Source organism: Schistocerca gregaria, chromosome 3, assembly GCF_023897955.1.
Source record: "Schistocerca gregaria isolate iqSchGreg1 chromosome 3, iqSchGreg1.2, whole genome shotgun sequence".
In the NCBI taxonomy this organism is placed as follows: Eukaryota; Metazoa; Arthropoda; class Insecta; order Orthoptera; family Acrididae; genus Schistocerca; species Schistocerca gregaria.
Genome location: NC_064922.1, coordinates 219,008,829 through 219,026,700, shown reverse-complemented (window position 1 = coordinate 219,026,700; position 17,872 = coordinate 219,008,829). Strand labels below are relative to the sequence as shown.

At 41.9% G+C, this 17,872-nt stretch overlaps 1 protein-coding gene across 1 annotated transcript in view; it reads left to right on the top strand.

Annotated features, from left to right (window-relative positions):
* LOC126354354 (solute carrier family 22 member 7-like) overlaps positions 1 to 17,872 on the top strand; it is a 306,939-nt gene that overhangs the window by 57,923 nt on the left and 231,144 nt on the right. Inside the window, exon 2 of the mRNA XM_050003930.1 lies at positions 17,587 to 17,846. Coding sequence (XP_049859887.1) covers positions 17,587 to 17,846 — 260 coding nt within the window. The remainder of the gene's footprint in view (positions 1 to 17,586; positions 17,847 to 17,872) is intronic.

The window sequence follows — 17,872 nt, the reverse complement described above, 5'->3', positions numbered from 1 at the left end:
TGCTGGGAAGTGGCAGTGCGGTCCCCTACGCACTGCGTAGGATCCTACGGTCTTGGCGTGCATCTGTGCGTCTCTGCGGTTCGGTCCCAGGTCGATGGGCACGTGCACCTTCCGCTGACCACTGTCGACAACATCGATCTACTGTGGAGACCTCACGCCCCACGTGTTGAGCAATTCGGCAGTACGTCCACCCGGCCTCCCGCATGCCCACTATACGCCCTCGCTCATAGTCCGTCATCTGCACATACGGTTCACGTCCACGCTGTCGCGGCATGCTATCAGTGTTAAAGACTGCGATGGATCTCCGTATGCCACGGCAAACTGGCTGACACTGGCGGAGGCGGTGCACAAATGCTGCGCAGCTAGCGCCATTCGACGGCCAACACCGCGGTTCCTGGTGTGTCCGCTGTGCCGTGCGTGTGATCATTGCTTGTACAGCCCTCTCGCAGTGTCCGGAGCAAGTATGGTGGGTCTGACACACCGGTGTCAATGTGTTTTTTTTTCCATTTCCAGTTGTGTACAAGCACATGTTAAAACCATGTACTCTCACATTTAATGAGGGCACTTCATAACTGTTGTATACCAAGTGCCTCTCAATATATTTTATACCCCTTTCTGTGAGATCTGATTTATCTTGTACAATTTTAACCAGTCTCATGCTTTCTTTCTTTGAAGTATGTTCTGAGTCGTCATGCTTATCGTCAGAAATTTCTCTGTACTGCGAATACCTCTCCTAAAGACAAAATGAAAGTCACACAACACACACTGAATTTACTTTCTATTCCTTTCTTTTTATTTCTTTTTAGCAATTAGGATGCACGAATTGCTAAAATGGTCCTGCAAAACTACACAAATTTATATGAATTTCCTACTGTGAAAGATAATTTCCCAAAATTCGAATTGTATGTTCATAGTCTACAGTTTCTGGAAACAAATATACAATTGTTAGGTTGCAACGTTCCTCAACGATTTAATTAATTGTAACGAATACTTTGCTTTTTTGATCTCTAATACTATGCAGGGTCTCCAAATCATCAGGAAGTAATTCCTTCACCTCCTATAGGCTGTAAATGTACTGTTTTTCGAAAATCATTCTCATCTCTTCTTCAACCATCAAATACCATTGTCACAGCAAATAATCACATTCTTACTACTAATTTCTCGAGTAATTCATTTGACATTATATCTATAATTCTCACGATTATCGTATTTTCCGTTTCTTCCCAGTTTTTCAGCAGACGTTAATGCTGGCTTCTTTGCACTTCATGACTTTCATTGCTGTATCCCTGCCGTTTACTGTACATTTTTGCACTTTTTTCCACGCATCAATTGTTTTTCACATGTAACCTAATGATTACCAGCAGTTATATTCTACAAACTTACATTCGCATGTCTTAACCCTGTGATTACCCTCTTTACGAATGGCCATTCGCCTTCAACCGAACTTCGTCCTGTGGTATTCATTCTTGCCGGATTTACTCTCTCAAGATACTTCAAACGGACATCATGCATCAAAACTCGTTTATCCCTCTTCCTTGGCACATTGAATCTTCCTGATAAGTCTCTTCAAATTAACCTGCTCTTCGTTATTGATAAATATCAATGTGAGTCTTGATCTGCTCTAGGGAATGCCTTGCAATCAAACGTCTGATCTCAAAATTCTGTCTGAGCATCATGTAATTCAGAAGAATCTTCCTGTGAATCCTGGCCTTTTCCTAGAGTACCGCCATCTGTAATTTATAGACAGTTCACTCGTTACAAGTTACAGAAATTTATTCAGATGTCATGGAGCTCTTCTGCTCTCTAATTACGTAGTGAGATTCAGCGAAGTGATATGGAAAGAAGACATGGATTTTTCCTGAGACGAGTATTGAGTAAATTTAACAGTGTTTGACAATGGTGCAGCACAGGTACAATTCGTTATCAAGAGGGAGGTAGAGTACAGGCTTAGCTAGTGTTTAAAGTTAAGTGACAAAGTTTTTCTCGTCATAACGGACAACAAACGAACTCACTCAAGGGCAGTGCAGTTACACATGCCCACGTCGTAAGCAGAAGATGAAGAGATAGAGAAAGTATATGAGAATAATGGAAGTGTAATTCAGTACCAAATGGGAGGCAACAACGTAGTAATCTTGCGAGATTGGAATGCAGTTCTAGGCGTAGGTGTAGGAGAAACGATTACGAACAATAAGACTGGAAGACTAAGAACGATGCGCTCGTGTTAAAAAGACTGTAAGACCGGAATATAATATTTCTCTCCTACTGTTTAATCTGTACATAGCAGAGGTAATGACGGAAATAAAAGAAAGGCCCACGAGTGAAATTAAAATACAGTGTGAGCGGCTGTCAATGGAAAGATTAGCTGATAGTATTGCTATCCTCTGTGAAAGTAAAGAGTAGTTTCAGGATCTGTTGATTGAAATGAACAGTCTACTGAGTACAGATTATGAATTGATAGTAAAACGAAGAGAGACCAGAGTAATGAGAAGTCGTAGAAATGAGAACAGCGAGAAACTAAAAGTCAGAACTGAGGATCACGGAGTACAAGAACTTAAGGAAATCTGCTAGGCAGCGAAATGTAGCGTATCGACTGTATTCAGTAAGCGGAAGAGGAAGCGAGCTCCAACAGATTCAGCAGCAGAAGGACGAGAGTATTACATGTTGCAAAGCCAGGTACGGGCGATTCGCATTGAGAAGCGGAGCCAGCTGGCCACAGGATAGCAAAAGCTGACGGTGTAAGATGCGAGTGGAACGACGGGAGCTTTCCTCACTTGCCACCACGGAAGTGTTTATAGTACTTGCCTTAAGTCCTCAACAAACATGGTTTGGAGTGTGTAAGTACTCAGCCATTAGCGAACAAAATTATTCTCATACCAGTATTACAGCCTACACCTCGAGATTGACACCTGGTGCGACATTCCGGAATGCAGTGCGAGATCAGTTGTCGGCCATGAGACAGGGCCCGCTTGCTGGAAGTAGTTCACAGCCAGTGCTCTGTCATTATGCTCGCAGCCGGACATGTCGCTGACAGTGGCATTTGAGTGACGCCATGCTCGGCCCAGTTCTTCACTTTGTTAGCAGGGCCAGACGCCTATTATTTTGCGTGACAGACAGCTTGACGCCTCCGCCAAATTGCTCCTGATGCACGACGGCCGAGGGCTAGAATAAAGAAATTAAGTGAACAAAGCTACAGGGTGCGGTATAGTGCGTCGAAAAAATTGTATTTTGGTCTTGGAGAAGAACGTTGATGGTATTGCGTTTTGAAAAGCTCTTTTTGTTGCTAGTAAGGAACCAGTGGATTAGAGTAGTCTTAGGGGAAATGGAAGTCACTATTTCTTTGTGCCTATTAGATTTATGTGCAAAGAGTAATCTCGAAGGTCACCCAGTACCACGTAAGAAAGCAGTTACAGTAAAGTGTTATATATGTAATCGTTTATAGCCTACAGCTAGGCAATGCCGGAAGTTGAGATGGCACCTATTAGATATAAGACCTAAGTTAATGTATTTTGTTTCATTGTCTTCTGAACATTAGTTGTTAAAACGAGTCACGTGAAGAACAAAGATTCGACCGATCCAGAGACGCAAAGTGTTTCAGAACTGGGAACACTACGCATATTGTTAGAAAAGGTAACACAATTAACAGTGGATTACACAGAACTAAGTGGGTTGCCAGAAACTTGATCGTCACGCCGGGGTGTAAATTTGTCAGTAACAAGTTAAATTCATCCTCTTTTTCAGGTAAGGCAACCGAGGATGTACAAGACATTGTGGAAGGCATTGGAAATCTGTCTTGGATGAAAGGTTGGTTTGATAAGGAGTTATTGAGTGTTACAAAACTGAGATCAACAGGGGAAATGAAAACTGATGTAAGGTATACAGAACGTCCTAAGGAGGCCATGACTGCAGAAGAATTGAAAGTGGGGTTAAATCAGAGATATATGAAGCGGAACAGTGTCAGACACTTTGGGAACAATTAGGACAAATAACTAGGAAAAATATGGGAACTGTGGAACAATTTGCAGACAGGATGAGGATAATTAATGGATGTACTTATGAATTAGAACACGATACTGCATTCAATGAAATTATTTTACTAATTATTTATAAGAAACTGGGCAGAGGACGCTCGAAACTTTTTAAAGAGAGCTGCATATGGAAACGTCAAGACATGCAGTCAGGGAGTCCGATGGGTTTGCGGACAGCAGTGCGGTTAGCTAAAAGTTGTGAGGAGATTGATTTGTCTACTGCAATGAAGTGTAAACGGCCAGTGTTACAGTTAATATAAAATGTTTTAGGTTTGGATGAACGAGGCAAGTAAGGAGACAGTGCCTAAGGATGATGTAAGAACAAAATATAGGTTCAGAAGTAGAGGATGGGGAAGAAATAAGGTCCTAAAAGCAAACAGTAACTCCAAGTCCTCCTATGGTCCATTACGTTAACATTATATGGTATGAAATTGTATGCAGAGGTGGATTATGCGATAAGTCGAATTGTAGGAGAAAAGTGTTGCCAGACGTTATTTGACATATGGATGCATGTGTTGGTCGCCAGTACTGGTGTAATGCAATGGGGCCCGCCATGGTACCGAGTAAGTTGTGTGGAGGATAAAGGTGTCAAACCACTGGGATCGGCGGAAATAGACTTTTGACAGAACATGGTTCAATTTAAACAATGTGTAGATATTAAGCCACACATGAGCGAGGGCTACGACATTATTGTGGCAGTAGATTTCTCATATCAGCATGGTATCATAATCGATATTTGGTAACATGAGGTGGAACGTGACGGGAAAGCGTTTAAAGTAGATGAAACCAATGCCAGTGAAGCAATGTCGAGAGGGTAGTCTGTGGCAAAAAAAACGAACCGATTAAACCTTGAACATTACTTGATACGCATGATTGTGTACCTAAGACTACTGGGAAATCACTATGGGTCAGTGTTGAGTCTAGCTCGCCCGTACGAATTTTGTATATGGTGCAATCATTAGAAGAATGAAGTATCAGACCAGGTCTGTTGCTTAGTTGAAAAAGGTATTGTATGCGCACAATAAGTAAAGGCGAAGAGAAGATGCTTTTTCTATAGATAATTTTAGCCTAGGAGACAAAGGATTGAAAAGCGGTTGTCAATTGCTAATAATGATGCCCTGGAGAAGGGAAAATGGAACACGAAAGTGAGAGCCATAGACAATAGCCAGTCGCCGTTGATACTGCATTGCCAGAAAGTGTGGAGCGAGTAGATGGAAAAATTCAGAATTTAAGAATTTATACGTTCCAAAACCAGCTTCACGTGTTACACAGCACGGCATAAAAGAAAATGATTCGCCCGTATACCCGAACCCTACAGAGCACCTAGTTACTCCCAGCCAATGTTGGAGCCATTTATAGACCAAAAACTGAAATATGGAGTAACTGAAGGAAGTAAAAGTTCCTGCTGAATAAATGATAGGAGAAATTAGGTATGAGGTAACAGAAGTACTGGTGGTTCTTCCACATACATCAAGGAAGCGTGTTTGGATCGAAACTGGAGGTAAGCTTATGAATACAGTGTTTGGCACTGCTGATGAAGCCATTCGAAGTGTTAACGACACTGTAAAAGAGGCGAAGTAACGGGCGAAAGTGAATAAGGCCGTGAGTGACTGACACACTACGCAGACTCCTATGACAACTGACTGGAGAAGTAATGCGTAATTCGAGAGCTGTTGAAGAGGTAGCCATTCACAGTATCAGGGAACTGCATACCTAAGTAGGAGTCTTAGATGGTGAAGACGTTATGAGAAAATAGTTTCAGTGTATGGAAAATAGTGTTTGCGAGTGGTCAGTAACAGAATTACAGGAGGTTATGCTGCAGGCCGTGAGAGGTCAGATACGAGTGAACTTATTTTCACCTGAGACGTATTTAGAGAGTCTAAGGAAAGTACGAAAGGAACTACCGCCGTAGTTGAGTTTGATTTTAGAACCCAGACACCAAAACTAATCCTGTTATTTCAAGGTAGCTATCGATCAGAACTGATCGAGCAGAAGTTTACAATTACGTTTCTGTACCACTAGCAGGAAAATTACGTGTGCTACGTAGGTCACGCGTAGCCTCTAAATTGGGGATATGTAAAAATTTGTAGGAGTCAGAACACAGTGACTGCTGTTAATTGCAGAAGACAAAGGAAAAAATGTAGAAATGGAAGTTGCAAAGTAACAAAAATGCCATCAATGGGAAATCACAGTATCTCCGAATGCGGTAATAAGAGATGTGAAAGATTCGTGGGGATTGGAGCTGCTAATGGTACGAAATTATGTAAGAGAATGCAATAAAGAAGTGATCTAGCCGGAGTTGTACTTCCAACAGGTCAGGGAATATTGGTTTTACTCTACCTTAGACAAGATGGTAATAGTGGGTAGTTGTTTCTAGCAGAGGAAGTTTACGCTAGCAAAGAAGCTAGAATTTAACGGAAGTAGTTTGTTATCAGGTGGAACATCGCGCAAGATATTAAATGGAATAGCGTGCGGAGTAGTAGGGCCTGCTTTCCGTCTGCATGCCACAATTTGAGGGATAACTCATCTGAGTATTTCGGAGGCTGGTTTGTACTGGCCAGAGAGGCCCATGGAAGTGCTTCGTACCTCAGGACTATCAGTTGTAAGTCAAATTTTGTGTCTGCAACACATTTCTGAACAACTAGGACACTATCGCAGCATTTTAGTTCATATCGGGAAAAACAGTACTAGAAAGAGACAACATTAAATATTATCATACCAACCAAACCAATGTAACTGGCTCTGCTGAGCATAGTCTTCATTTTGGTTCATGGAAGACGAAGCACAAGACTCAACCACCTCTCTGGATGTAGTGAATTAGATACCCTGAAGATAAAACGCGTTAGTATTAAGAATAATTTATTCATTTTAGCTTGTAATTTGGTAATACAGAATTAGAAGATGCTGTGGAAGTAGCCTTGTAGTGACATAAGTTCTTTTGTGTTTGAGCTATGGAGTAGGACAACGGGCTCTGCAGAAATGTGTAAGTTTAAGCGATAGGATTAAGGAAACCAATTTTAGAATAATTCACAAAGGGTAAAAGAGTGCCAAACGGGCCGATCACCAGCACCCTAGTGTATAGGTTAATAATCTATTCTGGTGGACTAGAGAGACTAGGTCTTGATAAAAGGAATGGCAGCGTAGCGTATCGACCATATTCGGTGCTACAGAGTCAGCTGCTGGTTGGCAAGAGTGTTCTGTGGTGCAAAACAAAACAAAGTCGAATGGCGCTCTGAGGCAGGGCCAGATGTGAAAGTAAACAGCCGAAGCTGCAATACCCTAGTGGAAGTATGGAAGCTTTTCCTCACTCGAAAACACGAAAGTGATTTGAGCATATGCCTTAAGCTCTAAACAAACACAGTCTGGAGCATATAAGTACTCAGCCATCTGAGTAATAAAACATTTTCATGTCAGTATTGCAGCCTATAAGACGAGAGTGTGACATCTGGAGCGATATTGAGGAATGCAGTACCGGGTCTGCTATTCGACCATGAGACAGGGCAGCTTGCACAGAGCCTGATCTCTTGAAGGGGTTCACAGTCAAATTCAGCTGCGCCGTTGGGGTGACATCATGGACTGTGGCAGTCAAGCGATGCCACGCTCGATCCTGCTCGTCACGTTGTCAAAAATGCCAGACGTCTATTGTTCGACATGAGAGGCAACTGGACGCCTCCACCAAGCTGTTCCTGGTGAACTATGGCAAAGAGCGGGAATAAAGAAATTATTTGAATAAGTCTATTGTTGTATGAAGTCTTATTTCCCTCTCCTTGGGTGGCAATCCAAGGGCTATTTAATTAGTAGTACAAGGGTACCTCTTTCCAGAGAAAATTTTGGCGCAGGGGCCATAGGATTAATAAAGCACTTTTTAATCACTAATTGAATATCTTTGAGGATGATGGATGGAACAAGAGGAGTGTCATCCACTGAAAGTCCTGACTTCATAACGAGAAGGCAATAACGAATGAATGGAAAAATTGCTTTTAGAATTTAATTAATGGTTTATTTTTTGCAAAAGTGCCATTACCTGCTACGCAGATTACACAGCACCACACACCTATGCGAGATCAATCATCAGTCTACTGTAGACCATGCATAATACCTACGTACTGGCAGCCTAATTTGGAGGAATTTATCGATGAGCAGCTGAAAGATGGAGTAACTGATGAAAGTAGTAGTGAATGCTAAAAAAATTAGTGGATGGAACACGAGAATATAGGTTTTGTTGTGATTACATACAACTACCTACGAGAACTGTAACAAATATCTTCCTCTTGCCAAACAACACAATCCTTGGAACGTTTAGGGGAGTGCAAATACCTTAAAGTAATGGAACTGGTTATCACCAGATTGAGGCTGCACTACGGGATCCACACAAAGCCTTATCAGCACCCTTGGGACAATACTAGTTCAGAAGAAACCCATTCACGTTAAAAAATGCATCTACATCTTTTCAGAAATTGTTGGACGAAGCATTCAGAGATTTAAAACCACTGCAATGCTTAGTATATCTCGATGACATCATCGTCTCAAGGATTGATATGGAACAGCATGTAGAGTGATTAAGAGAAGTACTAAAGGGTTAAAAGCAGCTAAGTTAACAATGAGTACGGAAAAGTGTAATTTTGTAATGGAAGACGTAGTGTACATTTGGTATATCATGGGTAATAATAGGGGTTAAGGTAGACCAAAGATTACTTGGAGCTGTACGTCAGTTCCCTGGACCAGAATCTGTAAACGAGTTATAATCATTCTAAGGACTCGCGAACTATTACAACCAGTTAAAAAAAGGTTTAGTGGGTTTTCTTAAAATTGAGTTCCAAATTTGTGTGTCGACAGGAGTTCCAGTATGCTTTTGAGGAGCTAAAAGAAGCTTTAACCTTGAGGCCGATATTGGTATTCCCTGATTTTTAAGAGAGAATTTCTTTTATCAGGTGATGCATCAAACCGTGCTCTTACCCATGTGTTGACATAAGAGGTAGATGGCTTAGAACATCTGGTCGCTTACGCATCAAGGTAACTAAATTCTGCAGAAAGCAATTATAACACAATGTAGAAGAGAACTTAAGCTTGTTAACACATATTTCAAATGTTACCTATATGGTAGAAAATTCAGAGTAATAATGGATCATTCAACAGTAAAATGTTTATTGGGGTTAAATGAGTCTTCCAATAGGTTAATACGATGTGTAGTAGGATTAAGTGATTTGGTTTTTTGAAGATACGCATCAACCAGGGAAGTGGCATCGATGTGTGGATGGCTTAAGTAGAACAGTAGCTGTATTGCATGCAGTGGGTAATCAGCTTAAGGAATGGCAAACAGCACAGAGAGCAGATAACGAATGAAAGCAGTATTTTAGCAGTCACAGTTTTGTTATCAGGATGGGCTGGTGTGTAGTGAAACTAAATTGAGCCCACAGGTAGTGGAATAAGCGAAACCAAGATATCGAGAGCTATAAGTAGCACATGAACGCATATTAGCGGGTCATGAAGGTTGCAGATATACCAACAGAAGAGCAGTAGAAAGGTATTGTTTGAGGAGTAGGCCAATGGACGTAAGCCACTGTGTGGGGGATTGCATACATTGAGTACAGAGCACCGTTGCAGAGGTTACCTGAAGTGGTGGCACCATTAAAATATATGGGCATTTATGTTTTAGGTCACTTCAACAATACACCTACAGGGTGTAAGTACATACTCACAAACACAGATAATTTTTCAAGATACACAGATGCTCGCAGTGCCCAAATAAAACACAGGCAAAGAATAAGTGTATACAATCGTAAATATTTTTTGAAAATACATAGAAACGGTCGCTATGCCAAACCAGCAGGCATCAACAGGGGCACCAACACTTGTGAATACATGGATATTGAAATAGTTAGTGCCCGAAACAACAATAACAAACTAGGGAAAGAACTTCATGGGAGATCTATTCATGGAATTGTGTAAATTATTCAACGTGAAGAAGGACGACTCCTCTCCACCCACATGCCAGTAGAAGAGCTCACAGAGTACATAAGATAATGGGGAAGATGCTTGAATACTATGTTGACTCCCATCAAATCAGCTGTGATGTCTATCTGAAGTATGTCCACGTACGACTCAATGCGGCATATGAGTACAGAACCACCTCCTTGTGAAGTTGTACATGGTCGTAAAACGCCATCACCGTTCGACATACTGGAAAAGAAGAGAGGGTAGGCTGGAAAGCCTGTTAGGGAATTTAATAGAGTGATTACTAATTTTTTTAATAGAGTTCGGAGGGCAAACGCACAAGCACTGCAGAAACAGGGAGAAGCGGCGGGCTCTACCAGAAGATTGCAACAGTATAAGATTAGTCAGTGGATAATACTATGAACTTAGTATACACAGAAGGAAAAGACAAAGAATTTCCTATTTCAATGTGTCAGGTGCCATAGGAAGAGGTACGTGCTACGTCGCCTGTAAATGTGAAGATTCAGTTCTCGACGACAACGATGATTGTACACGTAGTGTGGTTGAAAGCTTTTCAAGGGAGTCCTTAAGTTAATACAGGGGTAGCAGACGGCGACCAGAAAGGGAGAGAGAGAGAGATAGAGAGACAGAAGGTATCTGAAGATAAACAGGAGGTTGTGAATTAAACTATAATGATGAACCCGTACGGATTAAGGCCTAGTGATGGGCATCAAAACTTTCTCACGTCAAGTATACATTTAGTGTGAGTAGTATAAGTAGCTGCGGAGCAGCAACAAATTTAAGGGGAGGAAAAAAGTTGGTATTCCTCCCTACAGATGAAGTGTAAACAAGCCGAGATGATGTGGTTCATAGCAGGACCAGTGATCTTCGTCCGTGTGAAAAAGTGATGGAACGAGCACCTATAAGGGGGGTTGTGCTATTCGCCAAGCAGAAAGACGTAGTGATCACTACTCATCGCTAGTGATACACGTGGTATTCAACGCATGGGAGGTTCGTAAAGAGGTGAGAAGACTGAATGAAGCATTTCACAAATTCCGTCACGGAATGGAAGGCATTGGATGTTCAGATGAAGTGTCAGGCGTGTGAGAATACATGATGTGTGTGACAAGTTCAGGAATGAAATTACCCAGCCACAAGGGATTATTCCATGTAAACAAAGGAAGAGGCGTTGGATTGACGCTGGAGGTGGGCGTATGAACACAATATTTGTCATTGCTGACGAGGAAGCTATTCGAACGTTGAACGACACCGTAGAAGAGGTTAGGCAGTGGGGAGAAATGAAAAAAGCCGTGAATGATAGCCACGCTATGCAGATTCTAAGTCTAGCGAAGGACGTATTGTATAAACATGACTACTCAGACAACTGATTGAAGACGTAATGCGATATGCGAGAACTGCAGAAGACACAGTTAATCAGAATATCAAGGAACTACAAACCGAATCAGAAGTCTCATATAGGGAAGCAGTAATGACAGAATGGTGGGCCGGCCGTTGTGGTCGAGAGGTTCTAGGCGCGGCAGTCTGGAACCGCGCGACAACTACGGTCGCAGGTTCGAACCCTGCCTCGATAAAGTTCCGCACTGACGCCTGATAAACAAAGTAAGAGCCTACGGAATATGACACCAGCTGGGTGGCTTGATTGAAGAGTTCTTAGGAAACAGAACACAGCATGTTGTTCTCAATGGAGAGATGTCTACAGACGTTAAAGTAACCTCTGGCGTGCCACAGGGGATTGTTATGGGACCATTGCTTTTCACAATATATATAAATTACTAGTAGATGGTGTCGGAAATTCCATGCAGTGTTTCGCGCATGACGCTGTAGTTTACGGAAAAGTTGCAGCATTAGAAAATTGGAGCTAAATGCTGGATGATCTGCAGCAGTTAGGCACTTGGTGCAGGAAATGGCAACTGACCCTTAACATAGACAAATGTAATGTATCGCGAATACATACAAAGAAGGATCCTTTACTGCATGACTATATGCTAGCGGAACAAACACTGGTAGCAGTTACTTCTGTAAAGTATCTGGGAGTATGCGTGAGGAACGATTTGAAGTGGAATGATCATATAAAATTAATTGTTGGTAAGACGGGTACCAGGTTGAGATTCATTGGGAGAGTCCTTAGAAAATGTAGTCCATCAACAAAGGAGGTGGCTTACAGAACACTCGTTCGACCTATACTTGAGTATTGCTCAACAGTGTGGAATCCGTACAAGATCAGGTTGACGGAGGAGATAGAGAAGATCCAAAGAGGAGCGGAGCATTTCGTCACAGGGTTATTTGGTAAGCTTGATAGAGTTACGGAGATGTTTAGCAAACTCAAGTGGCAGACTCTGCAAGAAAGGCACTCTGCATTGCGGTGTAGCTTGCTGTCCAGGTTTAGAGTGGGTGCGTTGCTGGATGAGGTATCGAATATATTGCTTCCCCCTACTTCTACCTCACGATCACGAATGTAAAATTAGAGAGATTCGAGCGCGCTTGGAGGCTTCCCGGCAGTCGTTCTTCCCACGAACAATACGCAATTCGAACAGGAAACGCAGGTAATGACGGTGGCACGTAAACTGCCTTCCGCCACACACCGTTGGGTGGCTTGTGGAGTATAAATGTAGATGTAGGTGTAGATATAGATGGATGTGTGTGATGTCCTTAGGTTAAATACTTATAAGTAGTTCTAAGTTCTAGGGGACTGATGACCTCAGTTGTTAAGTCCTATTTGAACCACTTTGAACAGAATGGTGGCAGTCCGTAGTAGTTAGTGTTTGCGAAACATGGAGGGAAGTAACAGAATTAAAGTAGGCTATGCAACAGGCTGTAAGAGGTCAGCTACGATTAATCTAGTTTTCACCAGAGCAGTATTTTGACGGTTTGAGGAAAGTACCGAAGGAACTACCGCCGCAGTTGAGGTAGGTTTTAGAATCAGAGCACATAAACTTACCCCTTTATTTGATAGTAGCCACAGTATTGATAAGAACTGATGCACTGTAAGTTCACTTTTACGTTTCTATGGCAGTAGCAGAGAAATCAGCACACTATCAGTGCTACGAATTTCTTGCGTGTCATATGAAGAGGGTGAAATTGAAGAAATTACTAAGTAAAATAGCAGTGACTGTTGTTAATTGCAAAAGGCAAAGGAAGGTATGATAAAATGGAGGATAAAGGATGAGCTGGATTCCTTGGCAGCGAAACTGGTAATGGAAGATAATAGAATGCAAGATGGTAGTAGTGGATAGATTCAGAACTGTACTTTAGCAGGTCGAGGCTTGTTGGTTGTACTATACCTTCGACAAGATGGTAGTAGTGGATAGTTGAGTCAAGCAGAGGGAGATTATGTCAGCAAAGAGCTTAGAATTAAACGGAAGAGTTTTGTTTTCAGGCGGAACATCGTGTCAGATAATAGAGTTCACTTTCCTTCTGCACGGCACGATTTCACGGGCATTTCAACTGAATATTTAGGAGGCTAGTTTGTATTGACCAGAGGGCGCCATGGAAGTGCTACCTATCGCAGATCTAATCATCTTAAATCAAATATTATGGCTGGAATTAATGCACTGAATAAATATGATTGTGAATCAGCAGGAGGGACGAGTGTCTACGGAAACAGCGTCGCCACATGTAAATTCATATCGGAAATATCTGTACCAGAAAGAGACTATTATTATTAGAACCACCGCAACGGCACCTGCTGTGTTGAGTATAGCCCTTGTTTTGGTATGTAGCAGACGAAGCTCAAGGCTGAGATCAGACCGAGTCATCGTTTAGATTCCTGTGGATAGGAAACCCCAAGAACAAAGGCAACTGAAGTAAGCTGAACGCACAAGGGGGCAGTTTTAAGAATAATTTATTCAATTTGGCTTGTATGTTGGGAACAGAGAGTTAGAAGTTAATTTGGAGAAAGCCTTTTGATGAAATAAGTTCCTTGGTGTTTGAGTTCTTGGGGCAGGGCAGGGGGCCATATGCAAATGTGTAAGATTATGTGATAGGGTTAAGGAAACCAATTGTAGAATAATTCTAACTACCAAAATGGCACCTTAAGGGTCGATCTCCAGCAACCTTATCCTCTCCGACTTAATCGATAGGATATTGATAAAAAGAAGAGAAGCCCAGAGCATCTTCCGTATTCGGTCATAAACTTTGCCAGAGTGGAAGAGCGTTGCAGCAGAGTCAGTTGCTGGTTAACGAGAGTGTTAAGTGGTGCAAAGATAACACGGTCGGCTGGTGATGTGAAGTAGAGCCATGTGGTAAATTGTAGTAACAGATGATGCTGCAGTATGCTAGAGGAAGGATGAAAGCTTTCCTCAGTTGAAACCTCGAAAGTACATGCCTCAAGCTATAAACGAACAGGGTCCTGTGTGTATAAATACTCAGCCATTCCAATACTAATAATTCTCGGGTTATTATCACAGCCTACTCCATGAGACTGTAACATCTTGAGCCATATTCCGGAATGTAGTACAGACTCCGCTATCCTATCGCGAGACAGGGCAGATTGCCCTGAGTCACAAGAGAGCTGCCTGTTTGCTGGAGTTCAGGGCCATAGTCAGCTACGCCGCTGTGCTGCCATCACGGTCTCAGCTGGAGATATCATGGGCAGTTGCATTCAAGTGAGGCCATTCCCAGCCGTGCTCTTGGCACTGTCAGCAAAGCCAGATTTGTACGAGGGGCTGCTAGACACGTCCACCAAGCTGATCCTGATGTATTATGAGAAAATGAACTGAACAAATCAACTGTCGTCCTGACATCTCGCTTCAGTCGCCACGAATTTAGAATCCAAGTTCCACCAACGCTATCGTCTGTGAAAGGAAGAAGAACTGATGCACCTATTGAATGGAGTGAACAATTTCACGTTATGGATTGAGAATAAATCGTAGAAAGATGAAGTAAAGAGCAGTAGCAGAAATAAGAAAAGTAAATATCAGAACAAGGGATGACAAAGGATAAGAAGTTAAGAAATTCTGCTATTTGGGCCCCAAAGTAACCCATTGTGGATGGAGCAAGGAGGAAATTGACATCAGTATAGCACCAACAAGAGACGCTCCTAGGCCAGAGAAGTCGACTTGTATGAGACGTAGGACTATGTTTGGGAAAGCGATTTCTGAAAATGTATGTTCGGAGCACAGCGGTAGTGAGGCATGAACTATAGAAAAATCAAAACAAAAGAAAATGGCAGCATTCGACTTGTGGTGCTTCAAAAATGTGGAAAATTTAGAGAACTGGTAAGGTAACATACAAGTCGGTTGTCTGTAGGATCACGGAGAAAAAGAGAATATATGACGAACACTAACTAGAAGAGTGGTTAAGACGGTCGAACAGATGTTAAGATATCATGGAAGAACTTCCATGGTAATAGAGGAATATGTAGAGGGTAAATACTGTAGACGAAGACAGAGGTTGGAATAGGTATAGTAAATAATTGAGGACATAGATTGCAAGTGTTACTCTGAGACGAAAAGTTTGGCACAGGAGAGGATTCGTGGCGTGCACAACCACACGAGTCAGTAGACTGACCATGATTAATACATTAGCCTCTATATTTGTATATGAAATTATCAATTACTACTTTTTACACTCCATATTTTCACCTTTAGCTTTGAATAATATTCTTAGTGATGTTTCCGTCGATTTTGATCAGAATAACCATATTTACACTACATTTTACTGTATCCTACAGTACCTATACTGTGCCTCAGATTTTCCTTTTTTAGATTTTCTGAGTTCTGTATCGCACTCAAGCGTATGACATTCCAAGCACCGACTCGTATGGTGTAACTATTCCGCTGCTTAAAATCATTTTGTTTTAAGGATCTCCACCTTAGCTGACCAGACAAATACGTAATTGGTTTCCCTGGAGATGTCGACATGATATACTTATTTTCCGTTGTAGATGAAATTTTCTGTAGCAGCACTACACTTATGTTTAAAGCAGTAAATTACATTGCCTCCTTCATCAGCAAACCACTCATCATTTTTGTCTGTTTTCGGTTTTAGGGAACGTTCCCGCACAATATATAAGAAGAAGCCAATATAATCCTTGTGCTCCTCCTTCCTCTTACAAAAGCCGTTGAAAACGAGCTTAAAGTCTTACGTCAGAACGTGAACAATAAAGCGTAAGAATTGTATTGGATCTCGCTAGATGTTCTTATTAATATTGTGATATGTTTTAAGTTACGGTGTGCTTCGTATATTAATTACCGTATGTACCAGTAGTGTAGTGAGTTTCTAGTTGCTCGTCCTGAAAATCGAAGGACACGCAAAATATAACGGGTGACGAAAGTGACATCATGACACCTCACGTAGCATGTGTCCAATGGCGTTTAACGAGCTACTATTTTCGTGAAAGCTTCCATTAACCCACAAGCTTTTACCAGATACCGAGGTTATAGGAAAGATTAAGGGTTATGTGGAGGGATCATCAGTGACACTCCATAAGGCTTCTTTTTGAATTCGTCCTGCCAGTTGAAAATTGATGGTATACGTCAGTGCCTCGATTTATATGTATCCTGGCATTTCCTGCTGTAAAATGTATCTTCCGTCGTAGCGATGGTCCGTACGAGCTTTTCTACAGATTTGACCAAGATATCTGTATCTAGCATCTTCTGTCGTTGTACAGGTGAGGATGAATTTGTGAAATCATTGATGTGTTGCTGAGTATGCCGTTCAAGTTGTATTATTTGTCCTGATACTACTGGCCGATACTCTCTTCCCCAGGGTAGCAACGGTGCCCATTTAACCTCTGTGTTACTGGAACTGTTTTCGTGGAACCCTTGTTGTTTCTTTACCTTGTTGTTACATAGTAAGAGCCCACCACCAACATCTCTGTGTTGTCATTCCTCAGTCCTAATAGGTGGCACCACTGACTATTTCGTTCAGTCTGGCTTCATATTGTAATGTATTCTTCATAGTTGTGGTGTTTTCTTTGACGTATGTAGAACACCAGTCTTCTTGTGTAGCTATTGCCTTTTCTCAACTAAGTGGAACTAACTGCTCTTGTTACCTACAGTAATGTAAGAGAACGGTACTTGTAGGAAATGTGCTAAAATGTACTACACATGAAGGAAGACGGCGGAAGCCCGCGAAGTGTGTGGACCAAGACACCAGACATACAGTAGAAATTAACAGAATTTTGTTTCCCTATATCGCTTCAGAAAAATGCCGGCAAGTACCCTTCGAAAGGGCACGGAGGTATTCCTTCCCCATCCTTCCCTAATCCGGTGGGATTGATGACCTCGCTGTTTGGTCTCCTCCCCCGAATCAACCAACCAATCAACAGCATTTTATCTTGGGAAATCAATGAAAGATGCACTATGCTTTCAGAACTATATATCCCAGCTTTCTTCCCGTATAGATTAGTGGCCGGAGCATTGTAACTAATACCAAGTAAATGTCTTTATATCTGAGTACATAAAGAGGTGCTCTCGAAGACTGAATGGCAAAATACTGGTCAACTTTATCAGAGAAGGATGTAAGATGAACTAAAGTGCTTTCTTGTTGTGTACTTTTGAATGTTAATCATACCACTAGATATCTTTATGTATAGCCTAATACATATTAATTAGTAAGCTAAAGTGAAGTTCTACCAGCCAGTAATCATACTACTCACTTACAGGAAACCACGCGGATTTCAACGAGCAATGGAAACCCGAAAGTCGCACCAGCTTTCGAGGAGGTGCTCGACTCCATTGGGTCTAGAGGAAAATTCCAGACGAGGCTCAACATTGTCTTCAATTGTGTCAACCCATGTATCTGCCTGATGAGTGTATACATTTTCTTTCTCGCAATGCAGACGCCTGATCACTGGTGCCATGTTCCTGGCAGAGAAACTGCCAATCTGTCGTTGGAGGAGTGGAAGAATATTACAATCCCTAGGTGAGGACGTCCTATAAATATACGCT